Source organism: Agelaius phoeniceus, chromosome 7, assembly GCF_051311805.1.
Source record: "Agelaius phoeniceus isolate bAgePho1 chromosome 7, bAgePho1.hap1, whole genome shotgun sequence".
Taxonomy (NCBI): Eukaryota; Metazoa; Chordata; class Aves; order Passeriformes; family Icteridae; genus Agelaius; species Agelaius phoeniceus.
Window position 1 is genome coordinate 24,964,229 of NC_135271.1, and position 20,940 is coordinate 24,985,168.

Genomic DNA, 20,940 nt, shown 5'->3' on the forward strand with positions numbered 1-20,940 from the left:
AGTGTTAATAATGCTGCTGTATTGATCAAATTGGGCTGCTTTGTCACCAGGGACATCTGGAAGGATTTATTCTGACTCCTAAGGCTGTGCCTCCTAAAGTGCATTTTCCAGGCCTTTCACTAGTAAAGGGTGTGCTGTGCTTGTTGTCTAAGCCTGCAGGAGCAACATTTTCAAAAGATTTCATGGTGTCCCGTCATCCACTGCCTCTATCACAGGGCTCCCACCTCACTCCCACTCACAGCTGGATGTGGCTCAAGTTCAAAATTGCATTGTGGCAAGATCCAGTTGTTGTTTGCCCTTGGAGAGCCCCTGGAGGAGCAGCCACTGATTGCTGGAATGTGGATAAACACGGGGTGATGGGAACAGGAGAGGCTTCCTCTTTGCTTAGAAAGTGAGCAAAACCTCACTAAAAAAACAGCACAGAAGGGAAAACATGTGCAGGATGGTTTTATTTCTCCTCCTGTGCCCTCAGCTGATATCCATGACCTTGTTGAAAAGATCACGCTGCTTCAGAGACTGCACGTGGTCATTTTTAAGTGTAGGGAGAAACCGAATGTGGCTTTTATTTTTCCATCTGATAAATTGCCAATTGCAGGTTTTACTTACAGAACACTCTTGAGTAGTCTGAGAAGAACACAATCACCTTGATATTATATTTATGAGTAAAAATGGTATGAGACAAAGAAAGCTCTTAGCTCACATGTAAAGAGGACTTTTAATGCAGTTTTTGCTTCCAGGAATGCATCATTACTCGTGGCAGAGAAGGGACACATTAGCAAGCTTGACAGGAGGACTGAAATGCCTGGGGGTACTCAGAGGCCTGGAGGAGCAATTTGCTATCATGCTTCTTTGACAGGTGTTGGGAGCTTGATGCTGGGGAGTGATGGGACATCTGCAGAGCAGGGAAGGGTTAGAGACACTTGAAATGGAGGAAGTCCCTTGTAGATGTGGTCATGGTCAGAGCACCTCCAAGGTGTTCAGAATTGCTGCCATGTATCCTGCAGGGGCTCAGGATGACAAAAGGCGTGCCTGGAAAATTATCCTGAATGCATAGGCTGCCAGTAGTGCTGGCTATAGCTAAAGAAACACACTTTGAGAGTGTTTCTGTCTCTCTCTGAGTTCCAGTTCCTGGACTACAGGATCTGAAGCAGATCACTCCAGCAGACTAGGCCACCACAAGGCTTTCCCTTGAGCTGTAATATAATGCAGCTGCTTGGGAAGTGCAACTGCTTGGGAAGCTAAGCACTTGGGAAGCAGAGCTGTTTGGAGGTGAAGCAGTAGAGTACTCCCAGGAATGTTCCTGTGATGCAAAGACTCAGCCTGTGGTCTCACATGTGGCTCCTCTCCCACCATAAAGGCTACCTTTGTATGTTTATAACCAAAATAAAATTGCAGTTCCTGAAAGCTGTAATTTGTACTTGGAGGAACATAATGTTTATGTTTGCAACTGCAGGGATTGTACCAAAGCATGGGGACAGAGGTCTGCAGTGTTTGGGATGACAGGAGCTGGCTGCAGACTCCACCTTTGAGGGCTACTAAAAAACAGCTTTAGATACACAGTGTTAATGATAAACAAAATGCCAGGAAGCATTGGCTGTACCATGAGAGGACCCCTCCTGCAGCTGGATAGAGGCTGTCCTTCCTCGGTTCCCACCCATCCCCTTCCTGCAAACCATGCCAAGGAACCTGGCTGTAGTCTTCCAAGTTGTGACATTGGAGACTTCCATCACATCTCAGAAAGACAATAGAGGGAAGGAGTGATATAAAGCCAACCCACAAAGGCAGGCTTATCTTGGGAGATGCTGTATGGACTTAAGTAGACTAGAAAAAGGAAACTAGGAAAAATAGGACACTTAAGGTAAACTAGCTACATTTTTTAAATGTCCGAGTTGGAAATAAGCCAGATAACATGTCCACTGCTGGGCTTATAATGACTACAATATGTTTCCTCTTTTCCTTGTTGCTAAGTGGGTTTTGTTTGTTTCCTTTTTTGAGTGTAGTGGGGGACTGCAGTTCCTTGCAATGCATTTTCAGTAGTGAGCTGGAGCTCTCTATGGTGGTTTAGTGGGTAATGCTGTAGTGCTGTGAACATGACAACTTCCAATTCCTGGCATCATCATCTGGTCCTTTTCCTCTTAGGGAAAGATGCAATGCTGAGTTTCATTCGGTTTGCTCAAGGAGGATACTTAAGGATGGGGCTGGAAAGCTGAAAGCCATACAGAGAGCCTCTCAGCTGTGTGGGTGCAGGCAGAAGGGATGCCAAGAGCCTTGCCTGTGGAGAGATGCCTTCCTGTGGTATCATTCCTGCAAGGTGTTGCTGAGTGTTGTGCTCAGTGATGCACCTGGAATTAATTTGGACCCTCCCATTTAATTTTAGGGGGAAAATTGCTAACACAAACGAGTCGGGGTCTGGTGTTTTCCACAGTATTTTTCAATACATTTCCAAGGATATTTTTCTAGGAGAAACAGAATCTTTAAAAGAGAACATGAGAGGGGACGGTGACTTGCCTTGACTATGAAACTCCTGCCCAAGTAAAGAGTGTTGTTGAGGAAATGCAGTATGAATAAACAAGGAAAGGAAAGAGTGCTGATAGGGAAAGAGAGGTTGAAAATTAAGAGTCTTTCTGAGGTCCTGGAGGCAACCAGGTTTCTGAGAAGGGCTTAAACAGGTCCTGTTCCATTCTTGTCCTTCCGGAAGAGTAGAGCTTTTCCTAACCTGTTCCTACTGATGCTTTGTAACAGCACCCAGCCTCTGCTTTTCACCAGCCTACTTAAAGTAACAAAGTACCAGCTTTTGGGCCTTTCTGCATTGTAGTCTCTGTGGACTGCTGCAGCGTGCAGGTCCTATGAAATTATGTCATGATGGCTTATCATGCAGTGACAAAAGACAGGCTTGTGAATAGGAAGATCTTGAATTAACCCTGATGGGTTCTTGGATGCTGGGAAGTCATCCTATCTTCCAGGAATGCCAAAACATTGCATTCCTTCTAGACTATTTTCTGGCTGCTTTGCTATTAATAACTTTGCCCTGAAATAGCACTTTCATATTGCAGCATATTAAAATCATAACAACTGGGTGGGTGTCCACAGTCAACAGACTGAAGCAAGTGAGCCAGAGTGCAAGCTGTGGTTGTGTCAATTGGCTCACAGAGGTGTGCTGACTCTGAGCAGCGGGGCTCTGACCTGCTGAGCTTTCTCCAGGCAGCAAATGGCAGGGCCCTCAATGGGATCTCCTGGCTTCCCGTGCCATCTGCAGCCGGTACCGTACAGCCTGCTGGGAGCTGAGCGAGGCTGAGCTGTGATCCTTCCACGGGGACTGAGCAGTGCCTCGTCTGGTTCTGACAGCACACCTTGTGATGCTAGTGATATCCACAAAAGGCTGTGCCAGATCCCCTCTCTTTTTTGGATCTAATGCATTTTGGGGATACAGATCTCAGATGCCTGTGAGCGGCTGCCTGGGTTGCTGTTGAGCATTTGAGCCAATACTGGCAGGCTCTTAACCAGTGTGCTCTCACAGATTGCTGTTAAAGAGGACCATGCTGCTTTTATCAGGGTGTGTAACAGCCTGAATCCATTGCTTGTGAGATTTCAAGGCTGATCAAAATCACTGGTGGCTAAGGGTTTTGGAACAAGAGCCTTGGCAGAACAGTGTAGAAATGAAAAGCAATGGAAAAACACCTTTGACTAATGTAGTATCCTTTGGAAGGTACCAGGCTTTAAAGTGAGATGCACCTTTACCTGCAATGGGATATTCAAGCATGGAGGCTGTTATTTCTGTGCACAGATGATGAAAACTCTGGCCTAGAAGTGGCAGAAACCAGTTTGTGAATACCTCTTAAAGAGGACCCAAACTTTAAAAAAAAGAGAGAGACAAGAAACAAATCCAAGCATCAGGATGTCTGAGAGTTGTTGTTTTTAAATTCTTCCTATTTTTCCATTTAGGTCACACTGTCCCTAATAAAGTAGACAAGATTTGTAATAGAAAATAACCATCTCCAGCCATCAAAAAACATGTTGAATTCTTTTTAATGTAAGCCACAGAGTTAAGTGGTGCTAACCAAGAGCAGCATTTCATGGATTTTGAGTGTTGGCAAGGTCCCAAGCTGATGTAAACAGGAACCATGAAATCGGGGCTGCTCTGTGCTGATTTACCCCAACTGAGAATCCGGTTGTGCTTTCCATCACTTTGTTTCTAGTCTGAATTTTTTTTTTCTTGGTGCAACAGCAAAACTCAAGTCTGTTGTCTTCTCTTTTCCTTGCCCAGATTGGCGTATTTATCACAGTAGCACACGCATCTTCTTGCTCTTGTAAGATAACAAATTGCCCAAATGATTAAAAGGAAATCAAAGAAAAAGGCAGCAAATGACTTTTTGTAAATGCACTTGGACAGTTGCTGTGCTCCCAATAAAGTCTAAACTTCAGGCAAACAGCCCACTGCTCCCCACATGGCTGGAGGCAGGCTTTAGTCCTATATGTTTATTATCATTTAGAAATGGTATAAATGCTCCTTTATTCTTTCTTGTTTGGCCCTTATTCTCCAACGCATTCCCCTCCTGCTTCCTGTTTCCCAGACAGGTCCCCACCTCTTCCTCCCCACAGCCAAAAATAATACAAAAGGGAACATACAAAAGATTTTTTGAGCCCTGAGATGTGATAATGAATGGGCAGGGTAGACACAGTAGTCCCAGCACAAAAATGTTGATCACGCAAAGTCAGTATGAGGAATTGCACGTTTGGGGTTAGGAATTCAGTGTTATGCATCCTCTTGTTTAATATATTTTTAGGTCAGAGCAGACGAGATGACTCACAACCCAGGGCTCTTAGGAAATGTGTGTGTACTGAGTGTATTGATCACATCTCCAGGTTTGGTTTAATAAGCTCATTGTGACAGACTGTGCTTATGAACATGCTGTTGTTGCCTGAGAGTGCGTGAACGCAACTGCTGTGTACGTTTGTGTCAGCTGTTGGGAAAGAAATGTTAAGATACCTCTGGATGTTAATAAAATGTCTCTAAAGAATACATTTTTTCATTCATGAACCTAACCAGAGTAATTACAAGGAATCCAATTCTGCTGTGTAACCTCCTTGCAATACTTTCTAAGGATGAATCTTAATTGAGGATCGAGACCTAAAATATTGCTCTTGCTTTGTACATTCCACAGTCGTCAGCATTTGCTCTTGCGTATCCATTTCCTGTGAGAAGTTTACCACACTCTGGGGCATGCTTTGAACCTGATCCTTTGATTTCAGTGGGAGCTAGGATTGACAATTCAAGGAACTAATTGTGGTTTTTTGCTGTTTATAATGCTAAACCAAAGCTGCTTCCAAACTGGATGACAACAGGTTAAATACAGGCTTGATGAAGTTTGGAGAAAAGTTTGCAGTGAGGGCCACTAGCCAGCTCACTGAAAGCCATCCAAGGTTGTTATATAAATAAATGCTCTCTTCAGAAACATTTTGAAACATTCTTACTTTATATATAATTTTTCAAATGGTCATTATATGGCTACTTGCTGTCTTGACTGTATGGCAGCATGCAGGGTATGTGATGGTGTGCCAGCACACATGGCTTTTATCATATTTTGATACTAGCACAATGGATTGCTTGCACTTTTGAATTCTTGATTTGGCTATCCTTAATCATTTGCTGACATTGATGCTATTTTTTGTTGTTGTGACTGGTCGCAGATATTTTTTCTGTCTTTTTTAAACGATCAAAAAAACCCAACAAAAGCCCTCCAAAGCCCTGGTTCAGTGTTTGCAGATTTCTTTCATCCTTTTTTTTTTTCCTATCTAGATGCCTATCAAATTCAGCCACGCTTAGCTGCAGTCCTTTGTTCAGTATCTCATAACCAGTGCACTGCCATTCTCTATGCTTAAGGCCCAAATACCACAGATTTTTATTGAAAAAATTCAGCTTGTCCATTCAAAAGAATATTAGTTAGATAAAGCTGCATTTCATTATCACCAAGTTAGGGAACAAAGCCTGATTTTTACTCCTTGGTCAGAGTTATGGGTTCAGACTTTTTTCCTATTTGAGACATTTGTTACCTCCCATTTCTGCTGGTGAAAATTGGTAATTTCTGGTAAAGTTGATTTTGATCTTTTGATCTTTAGAGTCTGATTAAAATCTTTGATAACCCTGGTTACATCATGCTCCAGAGCAACAGGAAAATGAGTCATGTTTATATGAAAGTAGTGATTCTGTCCTTTATATCCACATTTTTACTTTAAAATTATCTTTGCTGAATGCAGTTGAGGCTTCTGATTTCAGAATTTCTAACACACTGAAGAAGTATAAGAGGAGAAGATCCAGGGACAAAGCCATCTGGGTCATGGTAGGAGGGTTTATTGAGAGTGCTGTTGTGCATGAATAACAGTGAATGGGCTGGTTTGGCTAAATACACTTCCTTAACGGTTCATTCTTTGGGCTGAGACCAGGAGGGAAAATGGGCACAGGCCATTATTGTATTGAAGAAATTAGCACACAGAGACTTCAGTCCTGTGTAGAGGAGTCAAGAATTAATAGACTTGTCCATTTCAGACTGGTGGCTGGTGTGACCCATTCGGACAGTGTTAGGGAGGACTGGCCTGATGCCTGAGGCATATGTTGAAGTTACGACAGGAAAACAAGTCTTTCATATCATATGATCTTTCCTTGCTGACTGTGCCTGTGCCTGCTTTTTGCACTTGGCAAAAGCCTGTTTGCTGAGCATCCAGTTAACTTGATTTCCTTAGTATATACAAGGGATTAGGAACATGCATACAAAAATGTACCACAAGTGAGCTGTCAATAAGTATCTTATTGTGGTACCTGAAAAGTGGTTTTAGCTCTCTTTTTTTTCAATGAACTATACAACACATAGACAAGATGTGCTGTGAAGACATGTGACATGCAAGACATGCAAGACATGTGAATAGTTTTGTCTTAAAACGTTTGCAATAGAAATTATTTGCTATCGCCTGAAACTTTCTTATATATTTTCATTTCAGGCTGCAGTTTTCCATTTTTTCCCCAAGTGTATTTTGCAAAACTACTTATTTTAATACTAAAACTCTGTTTATTTTATTCTGTCCCAAATGTTAAGCTTCTGATGTGCTGCAGCTTTTTCATGACTAGCAACTGCCCAGTAAAAGTTGCCAAGAGGAAAAGCTGGAGGTTTTGGCAGCTGGGTGGGAACAGATGACAATCTTGGAATAGATGGGCAAGAGTACTGGGCTTTGTTGTTGTTGTTCAGGAAGCAATGAAGGCCTTTGGCAGTGGGAAGAAGATCTATCGTTCAAATCTTGTTTTAGGGTTAAGGATGAAAAATAGCACGGCATTTCAGGGGAGGCAGGTAAGTTTTGAATGTTTTATTCCTCTTAACTTCAGGGCTGCCCCACAACATCCAGTTCAATTTCTGCCTGTGGTATCAGCAATGGAAGTGTTGGTGTCGCTCAGAGCTTTTGCTGTTTTAGTGCACAATGAAACACTGATACTGGCACTGAAGCTGGTGCCACTGTTTGCTCTGAGCCTGAGTGAACAGCAGTGGCACTGACCTTACTGTTACTGTTTTGGGTTGTCTTCAGTTGGAGACACTTTATCCTCCAATGCAGTCTTGATATTTTCACCATTTTTTTACAGATGAAGCCCCTTTTTTACATGCCAGTGGAAAGCAATGGGGTCATGATGGAAGTTGAAATTTGACCTTCGCTATTGCATTTGTAACTCTGCTTTGCTTGTGTAAATTACAAAGAGAATCCTTTCAAGTATTGTAAACAGACCTGGTAGATCAGACTTGCTTGTCAGCCACATTAGACATTTTCATTTTCTGTCACAGCCTGATCTAAGTATCCAACTTCCTAATTAGGTTTTGGATAGCTTCCAAGTTCAGTGCTTGATGTCCAATTATATCTGCAGTAAAATGGCACTTAGAAGTAACTAGCACTTCCAGATAGGAACTTCTGATGATCTGCTAGAAAAATTCAGAAACAAGACATTATAAAATACTTCAGCATCAATAAAACAGAGGAAGCCAATGAACATATTGATACAGTGCCTTCCCTGATGTGTCTGTCCTCAAATTATTATAAGTGCTTGGCCTTTTTTTTTACCCTTGACAGAACTTTACTGTTGCTATATTGTCCTATCTTTACCTGTGCAAAGCACCCAGAAGTTTGAGTGTTTTAAAGGCTTCACAACATGGGCAGGTGCTTATCAAGCGACCTGTTATTTTTCAAAAGTCTGGATGGATGGATGAAATTCCAGTACATAACATGGCTGTCAACCAAGACTAGTTCTTTGCATTTCATTGGAGCAAGTTTAGATTCATAGCCTGAGAACTAGGTGTATATTTTGGTTCATCGGGTGGAATTAGGTTTTCCAGAGCTGTCTGGACCTGAACCTAGATGCCAAATTTGTGTCCCTGCCAAAGCTCCTGGCCTTTGGGCATGTCTTTCCCCTGTCATTCTCTAAAGGGGAGATACACTGCCTTGAGACTTGGCACATTGGTAATGCTGGTGGTCCCAGCTAGAACTTTCCTTCTGGTTCCTCTCTGGGGGAGAGAGATGAAGTCAAACATCAGCATCATGAGTGGTGACTCCAGTTCCTTCATGTCTGGATTTTGAATGTTCTGGATCAACTTTAAACTGGATAGCTGATAGACATCTTAAAATACAGACTCTGAACCAAGTCAAGTATCTGCAAGTCTGGGAGGGATGCAGAGTCTGAGGTTTGTTTTCCTTGTTGCAGTTAGTGGCAAAACAATCTTGATTTCTGCTGGCTGTAGAGTTAGGTGAGTACTAAGCTCTGCTGAAAATGGTACACATGTATCACATCTCTGCTGTCAGAGGCACACACTGGATTTCTCTTGAGTTGTATTTCATAGTGGTGAGCATACTCAATGTGTTTCATAAATAATCTTTACTTTCATTCTATGAGCTTTAGAGGTAAGAATCCAACTAGATTAGAGCTCATACCTTTCTCAATTGACAAACGTACTGAGCACTGAATTTTCCTGGACCAGTGACTGCCATCTCTGAAAGGACTAACAAGTAGGTCCTTAGCAGGCATAGGATAGCTCTACAGTGCCTGTCCTGTGTGAAGGATCTGGTACTGCACATGGAAGTGTCATGGTATGCAGTTCATGTGTATTCTGCCACTACATGTGCCCCAGAGGACTTGGATGATAGTGTAATATGGGGAGCAAAGAGATGTTTTGAATTACTGGGAGGGAACACACATTTCTTGCAGGTGATGGAAATGTTCCTTTGTTGGGGAAGTGAGACTTTTTGCAACTGTATCTGAAACTGAAAAATCAGACAAAGGCCTTGACAGGATTGTCCACATGCCAAACTGTTGGCCTTTTCTATCTGGCTTACTTCAAGTATGTGGGGTCTCACAAAGTCACATCCTATTATTTGTCAGCCATGAATCATCATTTCTTTTAACTGGTTAAACTGAGGAGCAAGGTGCAAGGAGAATGACCCTCATTAATCAGGGCAGATGGGTTGAATTAGTGGGTCACACTTTTTTATCCCTAGCCAGAGGAACTGGCTTGACAGCCAACAGTAGTCTTATGGCTCTTCCTCTTTTGTTCCTGAAGGGAGCCATTTTCTTCTTCCCTTGGCAATTTTTAGAGTCTTTATTGCTGTGTATCATACAGGCATTGGATAAAAAGTTTAATACCCACCACATTGCCTGCAGTGTAGCAACTAAAGGGCAGTGGGAATGCCTGTCCTGTGTGGTGTACTCCATCCTTACACAAAGCTCCCTCGCTTGCACCACTGGTGAGGAGAAGCTGGATGTCCAGCAGAACTTTGATAAGAGCATGACAAGAGCAGCTCACTCCTGTCTGAGATATTCTTGAACTATTTTCCTACCAGGCTGGTAGTGGAAGTGGAGATCTATAGGGATTCACCATCATTCAGCAGTTTCGGTTCCTGTCTCTGTAGATAGTGGTCCTGCTCCTCCCACAAAAAAAAAAAAAAGAAAAAAAAAATCCAAAACAAAACAACAGCTACAACAACAACAACAAAAAAACCCAACCCAGTAGCTTTTTATTGCTCAGTAGCAAAAAGCTTTGTGAGAATGATGACCAAAGAACTTTTCTGCCCCTCCTGCTGGTCTACCAGCCTGGAGTGGGGACCTTGGTGGTCTCAGCCTGACTGGTTTCTCTAGGTCAGTGCTCAAGACAAGGTGGTGGGCTTAGTTGGCCTAAAAATTGTCATGCCAGGGCAAGGAGTGAAGAAAGCAGGCTGGTTTCTAAACCCTTCCTCACCACTCCCTGGGAGATTGGGACCACAAGAAGAGAAGGTCACATAAGGTACTTGGAATAAACTGGGAAGTGCATATAGGGAAAGATTCTTTGTTTCTGCCACCAAAAAAAAGGTGCAGCAGCAGGTAGGGCCCTGGCGGGAGGTGAGGGAAGGGCTGTGGCCATAGCCCCTCGCCAGGCTTTGTCTGCCATGCAGATTAGGTGCGGGGCTTTTCTGGCTCAGCAGTTGCTAGGCTCTTCCCTGCTATTGACTTGGTGGAGAGGCTGAGGGGGGTGGGTGGGAGGGACTGCATTACATTGTTTCTTTGAGTTGTTTTTCTCCCCCCTTCTATGGGGAGATGGGCTTGATCCTCTGGTTTTGGATTTCAGAGGCAGAAGGCAAGACATGACCAGCTGGTGTCTTGAAATGGCACAGGTGCAGTGGCTGCGGGAGGGGGGAGCCAGGAATAATTACAGGTTTGTGAAGCATCAGGCTCTGCCTGAAAAGGGCTCATCGAGAAACCGCTCTTTATGGAAAATTAATGGTGAAGCTGGAAAAACTGTCAGGCCCACTATTGTTGTCATGGGGTAGTGATGCCTTAAAGGAGCAGCACCTCCTGCTCGCCTCCCCTCCATGGGCAGCCCAGAGCTGGCATGCAGCTTTCTGATCCCACAGCAATTGAAATTTCATGTCACTGTCATCAGATTTAATGGCCTTGAGTCCTTGTCTCTTCTCCCTGCTGCTGCCCTCCCCCTTTCCACCCCTAATTTGTGATTATGCTTGCTCTTTCCTTTGGAAGCCTTTTATTTATTTGGCCCCTAAACCTGTTTCTGCCCCATTGGATGAAGGCTAAGTGGACCAGAAAGCCCAAATTACATGATGTGAAGAACTCAAAAGCATTGCCTCTCCTGGTGGTGGGGGTTATTACTGAAAGACTATATGGCATGTTGGAAAGCTTCTCCCAAAACCCATTAGGATTTATCTGGAGAGAGACCAGACTCCCAGCTAAACCTCTTTCTCATAGTCCCAGAAATGCACCTTATAAAGAAAACAGAAAGGTTGCTGAGGCAAGTACAATTGATTGTGTCCCACACCCAGGCCTGTGTACAGACAGTCTCATACCTCTGACTATAACATACATGCTAAAGTGTAGCATGTCTCACCTGCATATCTTCTGTTCTCTTGCTTTTTGTCCATCTCTACAGATCAGATCTATAATCAGCTATTATTTAAAAAAGAAACAACAGTGTGGCAGATATTGTGGTGAACTTGAAAGCCATCCCACCACATTGTATCTCTGCAACCAATAGTGCTGTTTGTGGGAGCTTTGAAAGTAATAATCTCAAATTACCTGCCAGTTCCTAGAGAGCTGTCAGTGGGGCCTCCTTACATTCCTGTTGATGAGACCTTTGTACTCAGAAGGCAGAAGTCTCTGTCTCTCCTCTGGTCATATGAAGCTTTTATTTCTTGATCAGATGCTGGACTCTCCAGATTGAGATGTAGTTGGGTCACCAGCTCCCATAGATTAAAAATTTTCTACTAAAACCCCTTTCTTAATATTGGTAGAAGTGTTCTCTGAGGAGTAGTTTTTAGAGGTTTCTAAAATGTATTAGTTAGAATGTCTCTTTCTCCAAGCCCTGTGAAATCACAGTGGTGGTATTAAACCAGCTATCCTTTCAAGCTGCAAGAAATGAAAAACAGTGCTAATAAACTCCATTAAAAGCTCCTGAAACTACAGCAAATGGTTCTCTATAAACAATAAAAGTTTCTAGTGTTGGCTGTGGAGGACACTGGGGCAGTGCTTTGGTGGCTGAAGGTTTTATTGGAGCAAGCTCAGGACACTTCATAATAAGACACATTCACATAGGAGGTTCATCCCATCCTTGTGCTGATGATCACTGCTGTGGAGGTGCAGGAGCACATTTTTATGTGAAAGCATCTTTGACTGCAACTTCACCTACTTTTTAATAAAGGGGTGAGTGTGTGTTTGTGTGCAAGTCTGGTGTCCTGTACACAGGAAGCTCCGTTTGACCAGATGTGCCAAAACTCCCTCTAAAACTGACAGAAGTTAGGATTTTTTTCTGTCACCTTTCCTTCTCTCAGGCCCTTTAAACAAGCTGTGGTCTCACTGGAAGCTTTTCTACCTCCTGTCTTAAAATGTCACACTTCAGAATTGTGTTGTTCAAGGATGATTAGGTCCCAGCCAACTACACTGAGTTAAATTTGGAGAGAAAGTTAATGTTTGTGAAGGAAGAGGAAGCAGTTATTTGGAAAGGTGACTTTTTTGTTTGTAAGTGCCAAATGATGAGTCTATTAGGATAGTTTCATATGGAATTGACAGATTATACTTTAAGTTGGGAAGGCCCTGGTGCCCATGGACCAACAATGTACAGACTTTAATGAAAATGTAGTGGATACTTTCTGGTTGTTGATCTTCACTTCTAGTATAATACCTGCTAGCATATGTGGTTATTCCCAGACTATCTCTGAGCAGCCTCAAAGGAGTGCCAAATCTTCATGTCTCCCAGGGTGTGACTATCTCACTGGAAGATGCTGCTGTTGATGAGTTCTGTCTTGGAATGCCTCTGGACCATGTTCTGCCCTCAGTGGCAGCTAAGCTGCAATCTCTCTCTAACAGCGATTTCTCTCCCTCCCATCTCCCTTTCTCTTCTGCAGACATGCCTGGAGTTGGAGCGATACCTTCAGACTGAGCCACGGAAGATCTCTGAGACCTTTGGTGAGGAGTTGGACTGTTTCCTTCATGCCTCCTCAGCCCCAGATGCAGAGGACAATATACGGCGGCTGGAGCCCATCCTTTTACCAGTGGAGACGAGTACATGTGACAAAAGCGCCAACATGGACATCATCTTGTCCCGTGACAAGCTGCTGTCTGAGACGTGCCTCAGCTCACAGTCCACCAGCTCTTCCACAGAAGGCTACACAGCCGTCAACCAGGCCCAGCTCAATGCAGTGACCTCATTAACCCCCCCTTCCTCTCCGGAGCTCAGCCGCCACCTCGTCAAAACCCCACAGACTCTCTCAGCGGTGGATGGCACAGTGACGTTGAAACTGGTAGCCAAGAAAACTTCACTCAGCTCTGTGAAAGTGGGTGTAGCAACAGCAACTGCGGGGACAATAAAAAGTGGGCAAAGTGACAGTGAGCAAGGAGGTGCAGGGACAGAAGCATCCCCAGAAAACAAGAAGAGGGTTCATCGCTGTCAATTTAATGGGTGCCGGAAAGTTTATACAAAGAGCTCCCACTTAAAGGCTCACCAGAGGACTCATACAGGTACTTATGCAGGATGCTTCTCTCATCTTGTCCTGTCACCTACCCGTAACCATCTCTTTTTATTCTCATTTAGAAAAGAAAAAAAAAATCTCTTCTGAAAGTCCAAGCTTTTGTCTATGAAACAGAACAGTGGAAAATATGGTAGTCCAGCAAATGTACCCATTATTCAATAGAACAGAGGAGTTCACCATCTACCATTGACCTGTTGGGGTTTCATATGTCTTATGGGGCTTGATACAGAGTAATTTTAGGATACTTAAGGGATGTAGATGTATCATTCATGTTAAAACTATGTGCATGTCACTTCGGGTTTTTGGCACTCACTTCCCCAAGACAACTTTAAAAATGTAGAGTTTAGTCAAGTGTTATTTTCTTCAAATAGAAAATAGCGTGGGTAGGTTTTTGGTGCCTTTTGTATGGGAGAAAGAGAAATGTGTTTCAGATCTTAAATATGTGGTTGAGGAATAATCTGTGCATGAGGCAGCGTGTGCATATTCAGATGTGTAGGCATGCAGAGACACATACCCTTCAGACACTCATGATCTTGGACTTCTCCAGTGCTAAAATATAGTGAGAACAAATAAAAGAATGACATGGAGTTTGAATGAAATAGTGTAGGTAGAGAGGGAATGGGCTGTATGGATAGACGTGAGGCTGTTATTTTGGGTAACATTTACAAATGTTATATATATATCTGTGTGTAAGCTGGTTGAAGCATACCAAATTGGCTTAGGCTGGCTGTTCAGGTTCCCTCCTCTCATTTGTTCATAGTCCCCAGCAGCTCTTCAGCTGGTATTCATTGGCATTAATAGCTATGCAGTTCACACACGTTGCTGCTTTGTTCTAAGCTTCACACGTGATGAGAGATGATAAATTCCCATTAGCACTGTCTTATCATGTGATTATTCTTGTTTCCAGAGGGATTGCTATAATCAGTTTTCTCAATTTTACTGTAAAATGTGTGGTCTCTTACAATAACTGCACATTTAGTTCACGATCTTATCATGCAGGCAGATTCCTAGAAGCAAGGTTGTTCTTGCAAGGTAGAAAATAACACGTTGGACCAACACAGTAAATCAGATAAATATGTGGGTTGTTAAGAGAGCTGCATCCATCACATACTAGGCAGCACTGTAAAAGTTACATGGTCTGAAGTATAAATCATAGTAAGACATAAAAGGCATTGATCTTTTTATATGGGCTTTCTAGTGCTTTTACTGGGGATAGCTGCCTTGCCAGGAGTGACCTCACCTGTGATTCAGTGATCTGAAAGCAGTGAAAGTAGTGCAATAATTTTAAAATCAGCATCAACATGGTCAGAATGCTGGTTCCTTGTAGCGCCGATGCTGCTGTGAGGGCTTCTTCCTGCTGGGGCTGGCCAGTGGGACATCCCAGCCAAGGCCTTCCAGCAGACAATGGAGCTTCCATGAAAGCACAAATGAAGAGTGTGAGAGCTGTTGACCCGGTGATCTTGTCTCTTCAGATATGACCCGCATGTTCGTTCTCAGGCTGGAAGTGATGGGTCTTACACAGCTTTTCCTGAAGTTAGTCAGGGATATTTTACACAATAGTGTGGAAAGGGTGAACTTGTGAAGTTTTACAGGTGTAGTCATGCAAATGGGGATATGGACAAGGAATCATGAGGAGCACTTAAAATAACTTCTAATCTCTCAGCACCTCAACCCTTGCTGTCAAAATCTTGTAAGAGTTTGCATGCTTTTGATCCCAGCCTTAGGCCTGGTTGAATTTTCTGAGGCCCAAACCTTTCCCCTCTAACATTACCATATGAAATCTTACATTTTACAATTAATCCACAATGAGAAACGTTTCTCACTGGCCCTGTGATCTTTCTGTTGAATAGCCTTGGATTGTAGGTGGTGTCATGACGTGCTGAGCCTGCCCATCCACAGCAGTGTTTCATGTGGTGAGAGAGACACGTCTGCCTTTCCTTGGCAGAGAGGGAAGACCTTTATCAGATGATGAGACTGCAGCTGCCTGGGTGCAGAGCCCAGGCCTCCCATTCCCAGCACTTCACCTGGTGGGATCAGCTAGCTCTGATATTGCCAATTAAACTGTCAGTGGTTTAAACAGCCCCAAATTATGGCAGTGTTTCTGTTTCCATTCACCATGTCCTGAGCTGATAGCTTAGGTTGTTAGGAAAGCAGGAAGGCAAAAAACAAGAGGGAATACAAGCTTGGAATTATGTCTTCTCCTCTCCTAACGGCTGTAAAACCACCCTGCCCCTACCCATGTCCTAGATGTGCACGGCTTTGTGGAAAGCATGGTGATGAGGACTGAATGCAGCCTTGTTGTTAAAACACATCTCTGATGCAGAACCTGGGAGCAGGAAACCTGTCTCATTTTGTCTGTGGAAAGCAGGTTGTCTAAATACCTGTGAACATTTACGTCCTGGGAGCAACCTGGGTAAATTGAGGGAAGGAGTGTGATAGGCTTACCTAAACAGCTTATTTGAGTCTGGAGCACAAAGTCATTCAGACTCCTTCATACTGCTTGCGTGCTCTGTTCCCTAAAAACACACTGACTGCTGGATGCCTTAAACGAGAGCTGGTACAATCAAGACATCTAATGTGTTCACACTGACCTCTTCAGTGGGGTTCCCCACAGGCAGCTCCTGTCTCTGGTGAAAACATGGGACAGAGAGGAGTAGCTATGGATATTTGGGACTGAATTATAAATATCAGAGCTGTGTCCTTTCCCATGCAGCCTTCAGGGCATGGGACAAGGGACAAGGAGCCCTTTTTTCCATGGGTGCTTTGTTTTTTTCACGCCTGAACTGAGTGTGCTGTGGGTTGCAAATGCACCCAGCAGTGCCAATGGCTAGTAGCCACTTGGCTTAGTCAGTGGCTGAGCCAGAGGGCCTGAAATGATTGCAAGATATTTTCCTTTGGCTGGTGGTTTGTTAGTGTGTCATGCGAGAGCAGTGTGCCAGTGTGGGCTCTGTGGAACGAGTGTGAGCGCCCCACACACAAAGAGCTCCCAGTGTGGGGCTCCCAGGCACAGAGGCAGATGTGGGCTGGTCACTCAGCTTGCACGTGCGAAGTCCACTTGCTGGATCAAAGGGATTTACTGCAGTGCATGAAAACAAGCAGCCATGGGCTGGGGAGCGGCTGAGGGGTGGAAGGCAGCGGAAGGAGGCTGCATTCCTTTCATTCATATGTAAGGCTGACCAGACAGACGCTGGCTGCTGTTCCTGCTGCTGCGGGATGAGCCAGGCTGGGCTGCAGGCAATGCGGGCTGATAGCAGCTTGCTAGGTTGGGAACAATCCTCTCTTGGGGTTTTACTTTGCTGGGAAGCCCAGGGACCATCAAACCCCACATTTCACTTGGTGCATCTTCCACGTTACTTTTCCCACATGTCATCTGCAAGAGAATCAGGACAGCACTCTAAGGCCCATCAGTGGTCGAACTGGTTATGAAACCACCTTCTGGATGACCTTTGGAGAGGGAAAAACAATCATCTGTGTGGGAGAGAATTTAATCTGGAAGGGAAAGGGAAAAACATTGTCTGTATGGAAAGGGAAATGAAAATATTTGACTGAACTCAAAGCAAGCTGGGGCATCTAAAGTTAAGGGTGTGTGAAGGAACTAAGAGCAGTGGTGGGACTGACTGTCAGAGTGCAGTAAAGAAGCCCCTCGGGGAAGAAACAGTAGCTGGGCCTGTAAACAGGAAGAAAAGGTGAGCTAGAGGTTTGGGAAAACCACACTGCTAGTGTAAGGGTGCAGTAAAAATATCTAAAGAAGGAGCAACCAGGACTGTCATGGTAATTCAACTCCGGCACATTCTCTCACAGTTATTTGGGGAGCAGACATCAGTGCAAACAATGGCATTTTCTCTCTTTTGAGAGAGGAAAATTTTCATCCTGCCTTCACACATGCATGGAGATGAATTGTCAATGTAATGGAGAGTGGAGAGGAAAGGAATTCCAATGAGCCAAACCCCATGTATAATCGTCAGTACTTCCTAAATTAGAAAACAGGATATTGCTGGAGAGTGTTGAATGCAAATAAGTCTAAGGGTGAGCTGGCCTGTGACCTATGGAAAGATTAGTCATGGGATGTGACTGTCTCCCAGATCAGAGACTGCTGGAGATTTCTATCTCCTGACAAAACCATTCCTATCAGCCTTCCTTGCAGTAATTTGCAGGGAAAGGTATAAGATGGCATGGGTACTTTCTAACTGGGGATGATGCAGCACGTAAAAACTGGCCAGGAAATCCTTAAGATTGGGACTATGATTAAAAAAATTACCCTTATGGGGTTCTGCTAGGATTTGCATTTTACAAGTATCAGAAGGTTTGCTTTTTTTTTTTTTCTTTATCCATCCAAAACCAGGATTGGATACAACTGGAGCTTAAGTCTGAGAAACAACAGTTGGGCACCACAGATCTGTATTTAGGTTTCTAAGGGCTAAACAAGTGGGAAATACCCATGTAAATAGATGTTACTAGTCTACATGTGATCTTAAGATAGCGCTTCTTAAGTGGGGTTTGTTTCACATTGTCAGGACATCTTATTTTAAATTATAGAGTTCTTTGATCCAAAATGCTGGGTGAGAGTAACTAAAACAAACAAATCCACCCTGCAGGAAAACAAAGTACTACATTTGCAAGAAAAAGATGAGACACAAGAGATTAGAAAGAGCATTTACCAACAGAAGGTTTTTGAGATGGTGTATCAAATAATAGAGAAGAACTTTCACCAAGTGTTGGAGATGAAAGAGAAAATATCTGGAATCTGAAAATTATTGGAGGGGACAAAGTTGAGGAGAGTAGTCTGGGTGATAGGAAAGAAGATTAATACAAAGGAAAGGAATAACAGAGAAAATAAAGACTCTGTGTCAGTGATAGCACATGAATGGAAGCTGCATTGCTGTATTGTTTTAGTGTAGTAGCATCTGTGAACAGAAAGCCAATGAAGAGAAGGAAAAAGCAAGTAGCCAAGCACAGCACCAATTCTGCAGGATTCAAGACTGAATAATGACTTAGGGAAAAGCATTTGGGAGAACAGTATTGGTGACATAGGAGAAATTAAGGCCAAAGCCCAAGGTGTTTTGTTGTACAGAGACCCATGGCTTTGTGGTGAGTCCACAGCTCTGTGTGCAGGACTGAAACCTCCAAGGGGACATGGAGGGACATGGAGGATCCTGAAGCTCCAATGGCAGCAGCTGAAGCAACAGATGAATACACTGCTGGAAGTGAGAGACAGGGAATTGAAGGAGGAAGGGTATGTGAAAGACCTTCATTCAGGGCTGCATTTCTTGGGGAGTATGGTTGCTTAGCCACTTTGGAAAGATTTGTTGTGATGTTGGACTTTTAAAAAGGTTTTTTTTGTGTAAAAACATAACAAGTCTTTATCAAAGCTGATTAAAATAAGCCCAGCTTGATCCTAAACTCCCTATAACTTTCTGATCTTGAAACCTTTTAGCCATTTGGCAAGTTTGGAGGGGAGTGTTGTGACTTTGTTGTGGAGAGTCAGAGCCTCACTTCATTATTACAGCAAGAGCTTAGACTTAAAAAAATTATCTTTGAGAACCACCCAGGCAGCAGGAGGATGGCCCCTGCCAAAAGCAGCCCTTGCCATTTAAAACACCATTGGTGTTCATCCATAGGTTAGTTGTCAATACCTGAATTCTCACTCCTGTGTTTCTGCTCCATCATTTGCCAAATCAATAGCATGGGACAATCTTAGTGTTTGGGTTTGAAAATGTAAATAGGTGTTATTTGTTTGCCATGTGAGAAGATTTCTGGCACAAGGTAGACCTAGAAATTGATATTTTCTGTCTGTTCGGCTGCAGGAGGGCAAGTGCAGGTGCCTCCAAGTGTTACGGCAGTCTACCTTGGTAAGACACAGAGAAGCCTTCTTGAATTTGTAATTTGGTGTTTTCTTTATACTCATCCACCTGCTCCTGAGCCACTGTGAAGCACCCAGCCAGTGGGCAAATGATAGAGATCACAAAAAGAGACTCAAAGAAAAACCCACCAATTTGTCATCTGCCAGTTTCCCTTTGTGTTGCTGCTGTCCCGCACTGGTTAGAATTGGCAAGTTAACAAGGAGAAGCTATGATTTTCTTGTCCATTTGTCCAAAAGCACTGTCATTTCTAAACTATTTGAGGTCACACCAGGGATGAATTGGAGATGTGTCCTCAGAAATGCTGTTTTAGGCTGAGGTGGGCATGACTGGGAGACCTGAAGTGCTCTGGGCAGGAAAAGCCAAGTGTGCTACCTCTCATCTTAAAGGCAGGTGCTGGGTTAGAGGCTTTTCCTAAGCACAGTGTGGGTGTTTGAGTCTGGGTCATATCTGGGCAGATAGTAGCCAGCAGCCTGGATGGACCTCTCCCAGTGCAGAGCCTGTCTTTCCCACCCCATGTGGACACAGTCCCACACACCTGCATACCAGCAGCAGCAACTTGAAAGCAGGAGCAGATGGACTACAAGGCTTCATGGAAGCTGACCTAAATACAGCAGAAGTGTCCATGCTTTTGCCAAGGATGACAGGGTCCCAAATAAAACCATGGGCACAATGGCATAAGCAGTGCCCACCTTACGGCAAAAAACAGCTGCAGGCAGAGAACCAGCCTGATAGGGATAGGGAATGTGAGATACCCATTCAGTCCCATGCTCTCTGGTCAGGTGTCTGTGAGGCTATTTCTGAAATAAGTTCCATTGTCTGAGTCGGGTTCCATGCCACCACAGGACTTGCTTTTCAATGCCCAGGATGGTGTTCTGGGTAGTGGTGTGAGGCACAGGGTACGTCTCCAGCCATCCAGTGGTTGTATCCATCACTGTCAGCATCTAGTGCCTGGCTTGGTGGGTTTGTGGGAGTGTGATGTAATTGATCTGCCAGGCCTCCCCATACTTATATTTCAGCCATTGTGCCCTTATCACAAGGGCTTTATGCTTGGCCTGCTTGATTGCAGCACATGTTTCATAGTTACTGTCTGTGGTTAAGTTCACCCCTTGGTCATGAGCTCACCATGTTGCATCTCTTCCCTGATGACCTGAGCCATCATGGACCCACCAAGCCAAAACTAATTCACCTTTATGTTGCCAGTCCAGATCCATCTGAGACACTTTCATCTTGGCAGCCTGATCCACCTGTTCATTGTTGCAATATTCTTCAGTAGCCTGGCTCTTGGGTATGTGGACATCTGCATGGGGTACTTTTACAGGCAGCTTCTCTACCTGTGGCAGTGTCTTGCCACAATTCAGCAGCCTACATGCATGGGTTTACCTCTACGCGGCCAGTTGTCTAGGCAGTCCCACAGAACATTTGACAGGAACAAGGCATTAAAATTCCTTGGCTACAAGACATAGTTAATATTATTAATTAATTATTATTCAATCTTCTTTTGGTTAAATTATTTGTTCCTTTTGCACAGTCTTCTCCTTTTGAG

The 20,940-nt window shown here is 43.8% G+C and overlaps 1 protein-coding gene across 2 annotated transcripts in view; it reads left to right on the forward strand.

The window, feature by feature from the left end:
* KLF7 (KLF transcription factor 7) overlaps nucleotides 1-20,940 on the forward strand; it is a 65,714-nt gene that overhangs the window by 17,882 nt on the left and 26,892 nt on the right. For both annotated transcript variants that reach the window (XM_077181295.1, XM_054636639.2), the window contains one exon: nucleotides 12,913-13,525. In XM_077181295.1, the coding sequence (XP_077037410.1) occupies nucleotides 12,913-13,525 (613 nt within the window). The remainder of the gene's footprint in view (nucleotides 1-12,912; nucleotides 13,526-20,940) is intronic.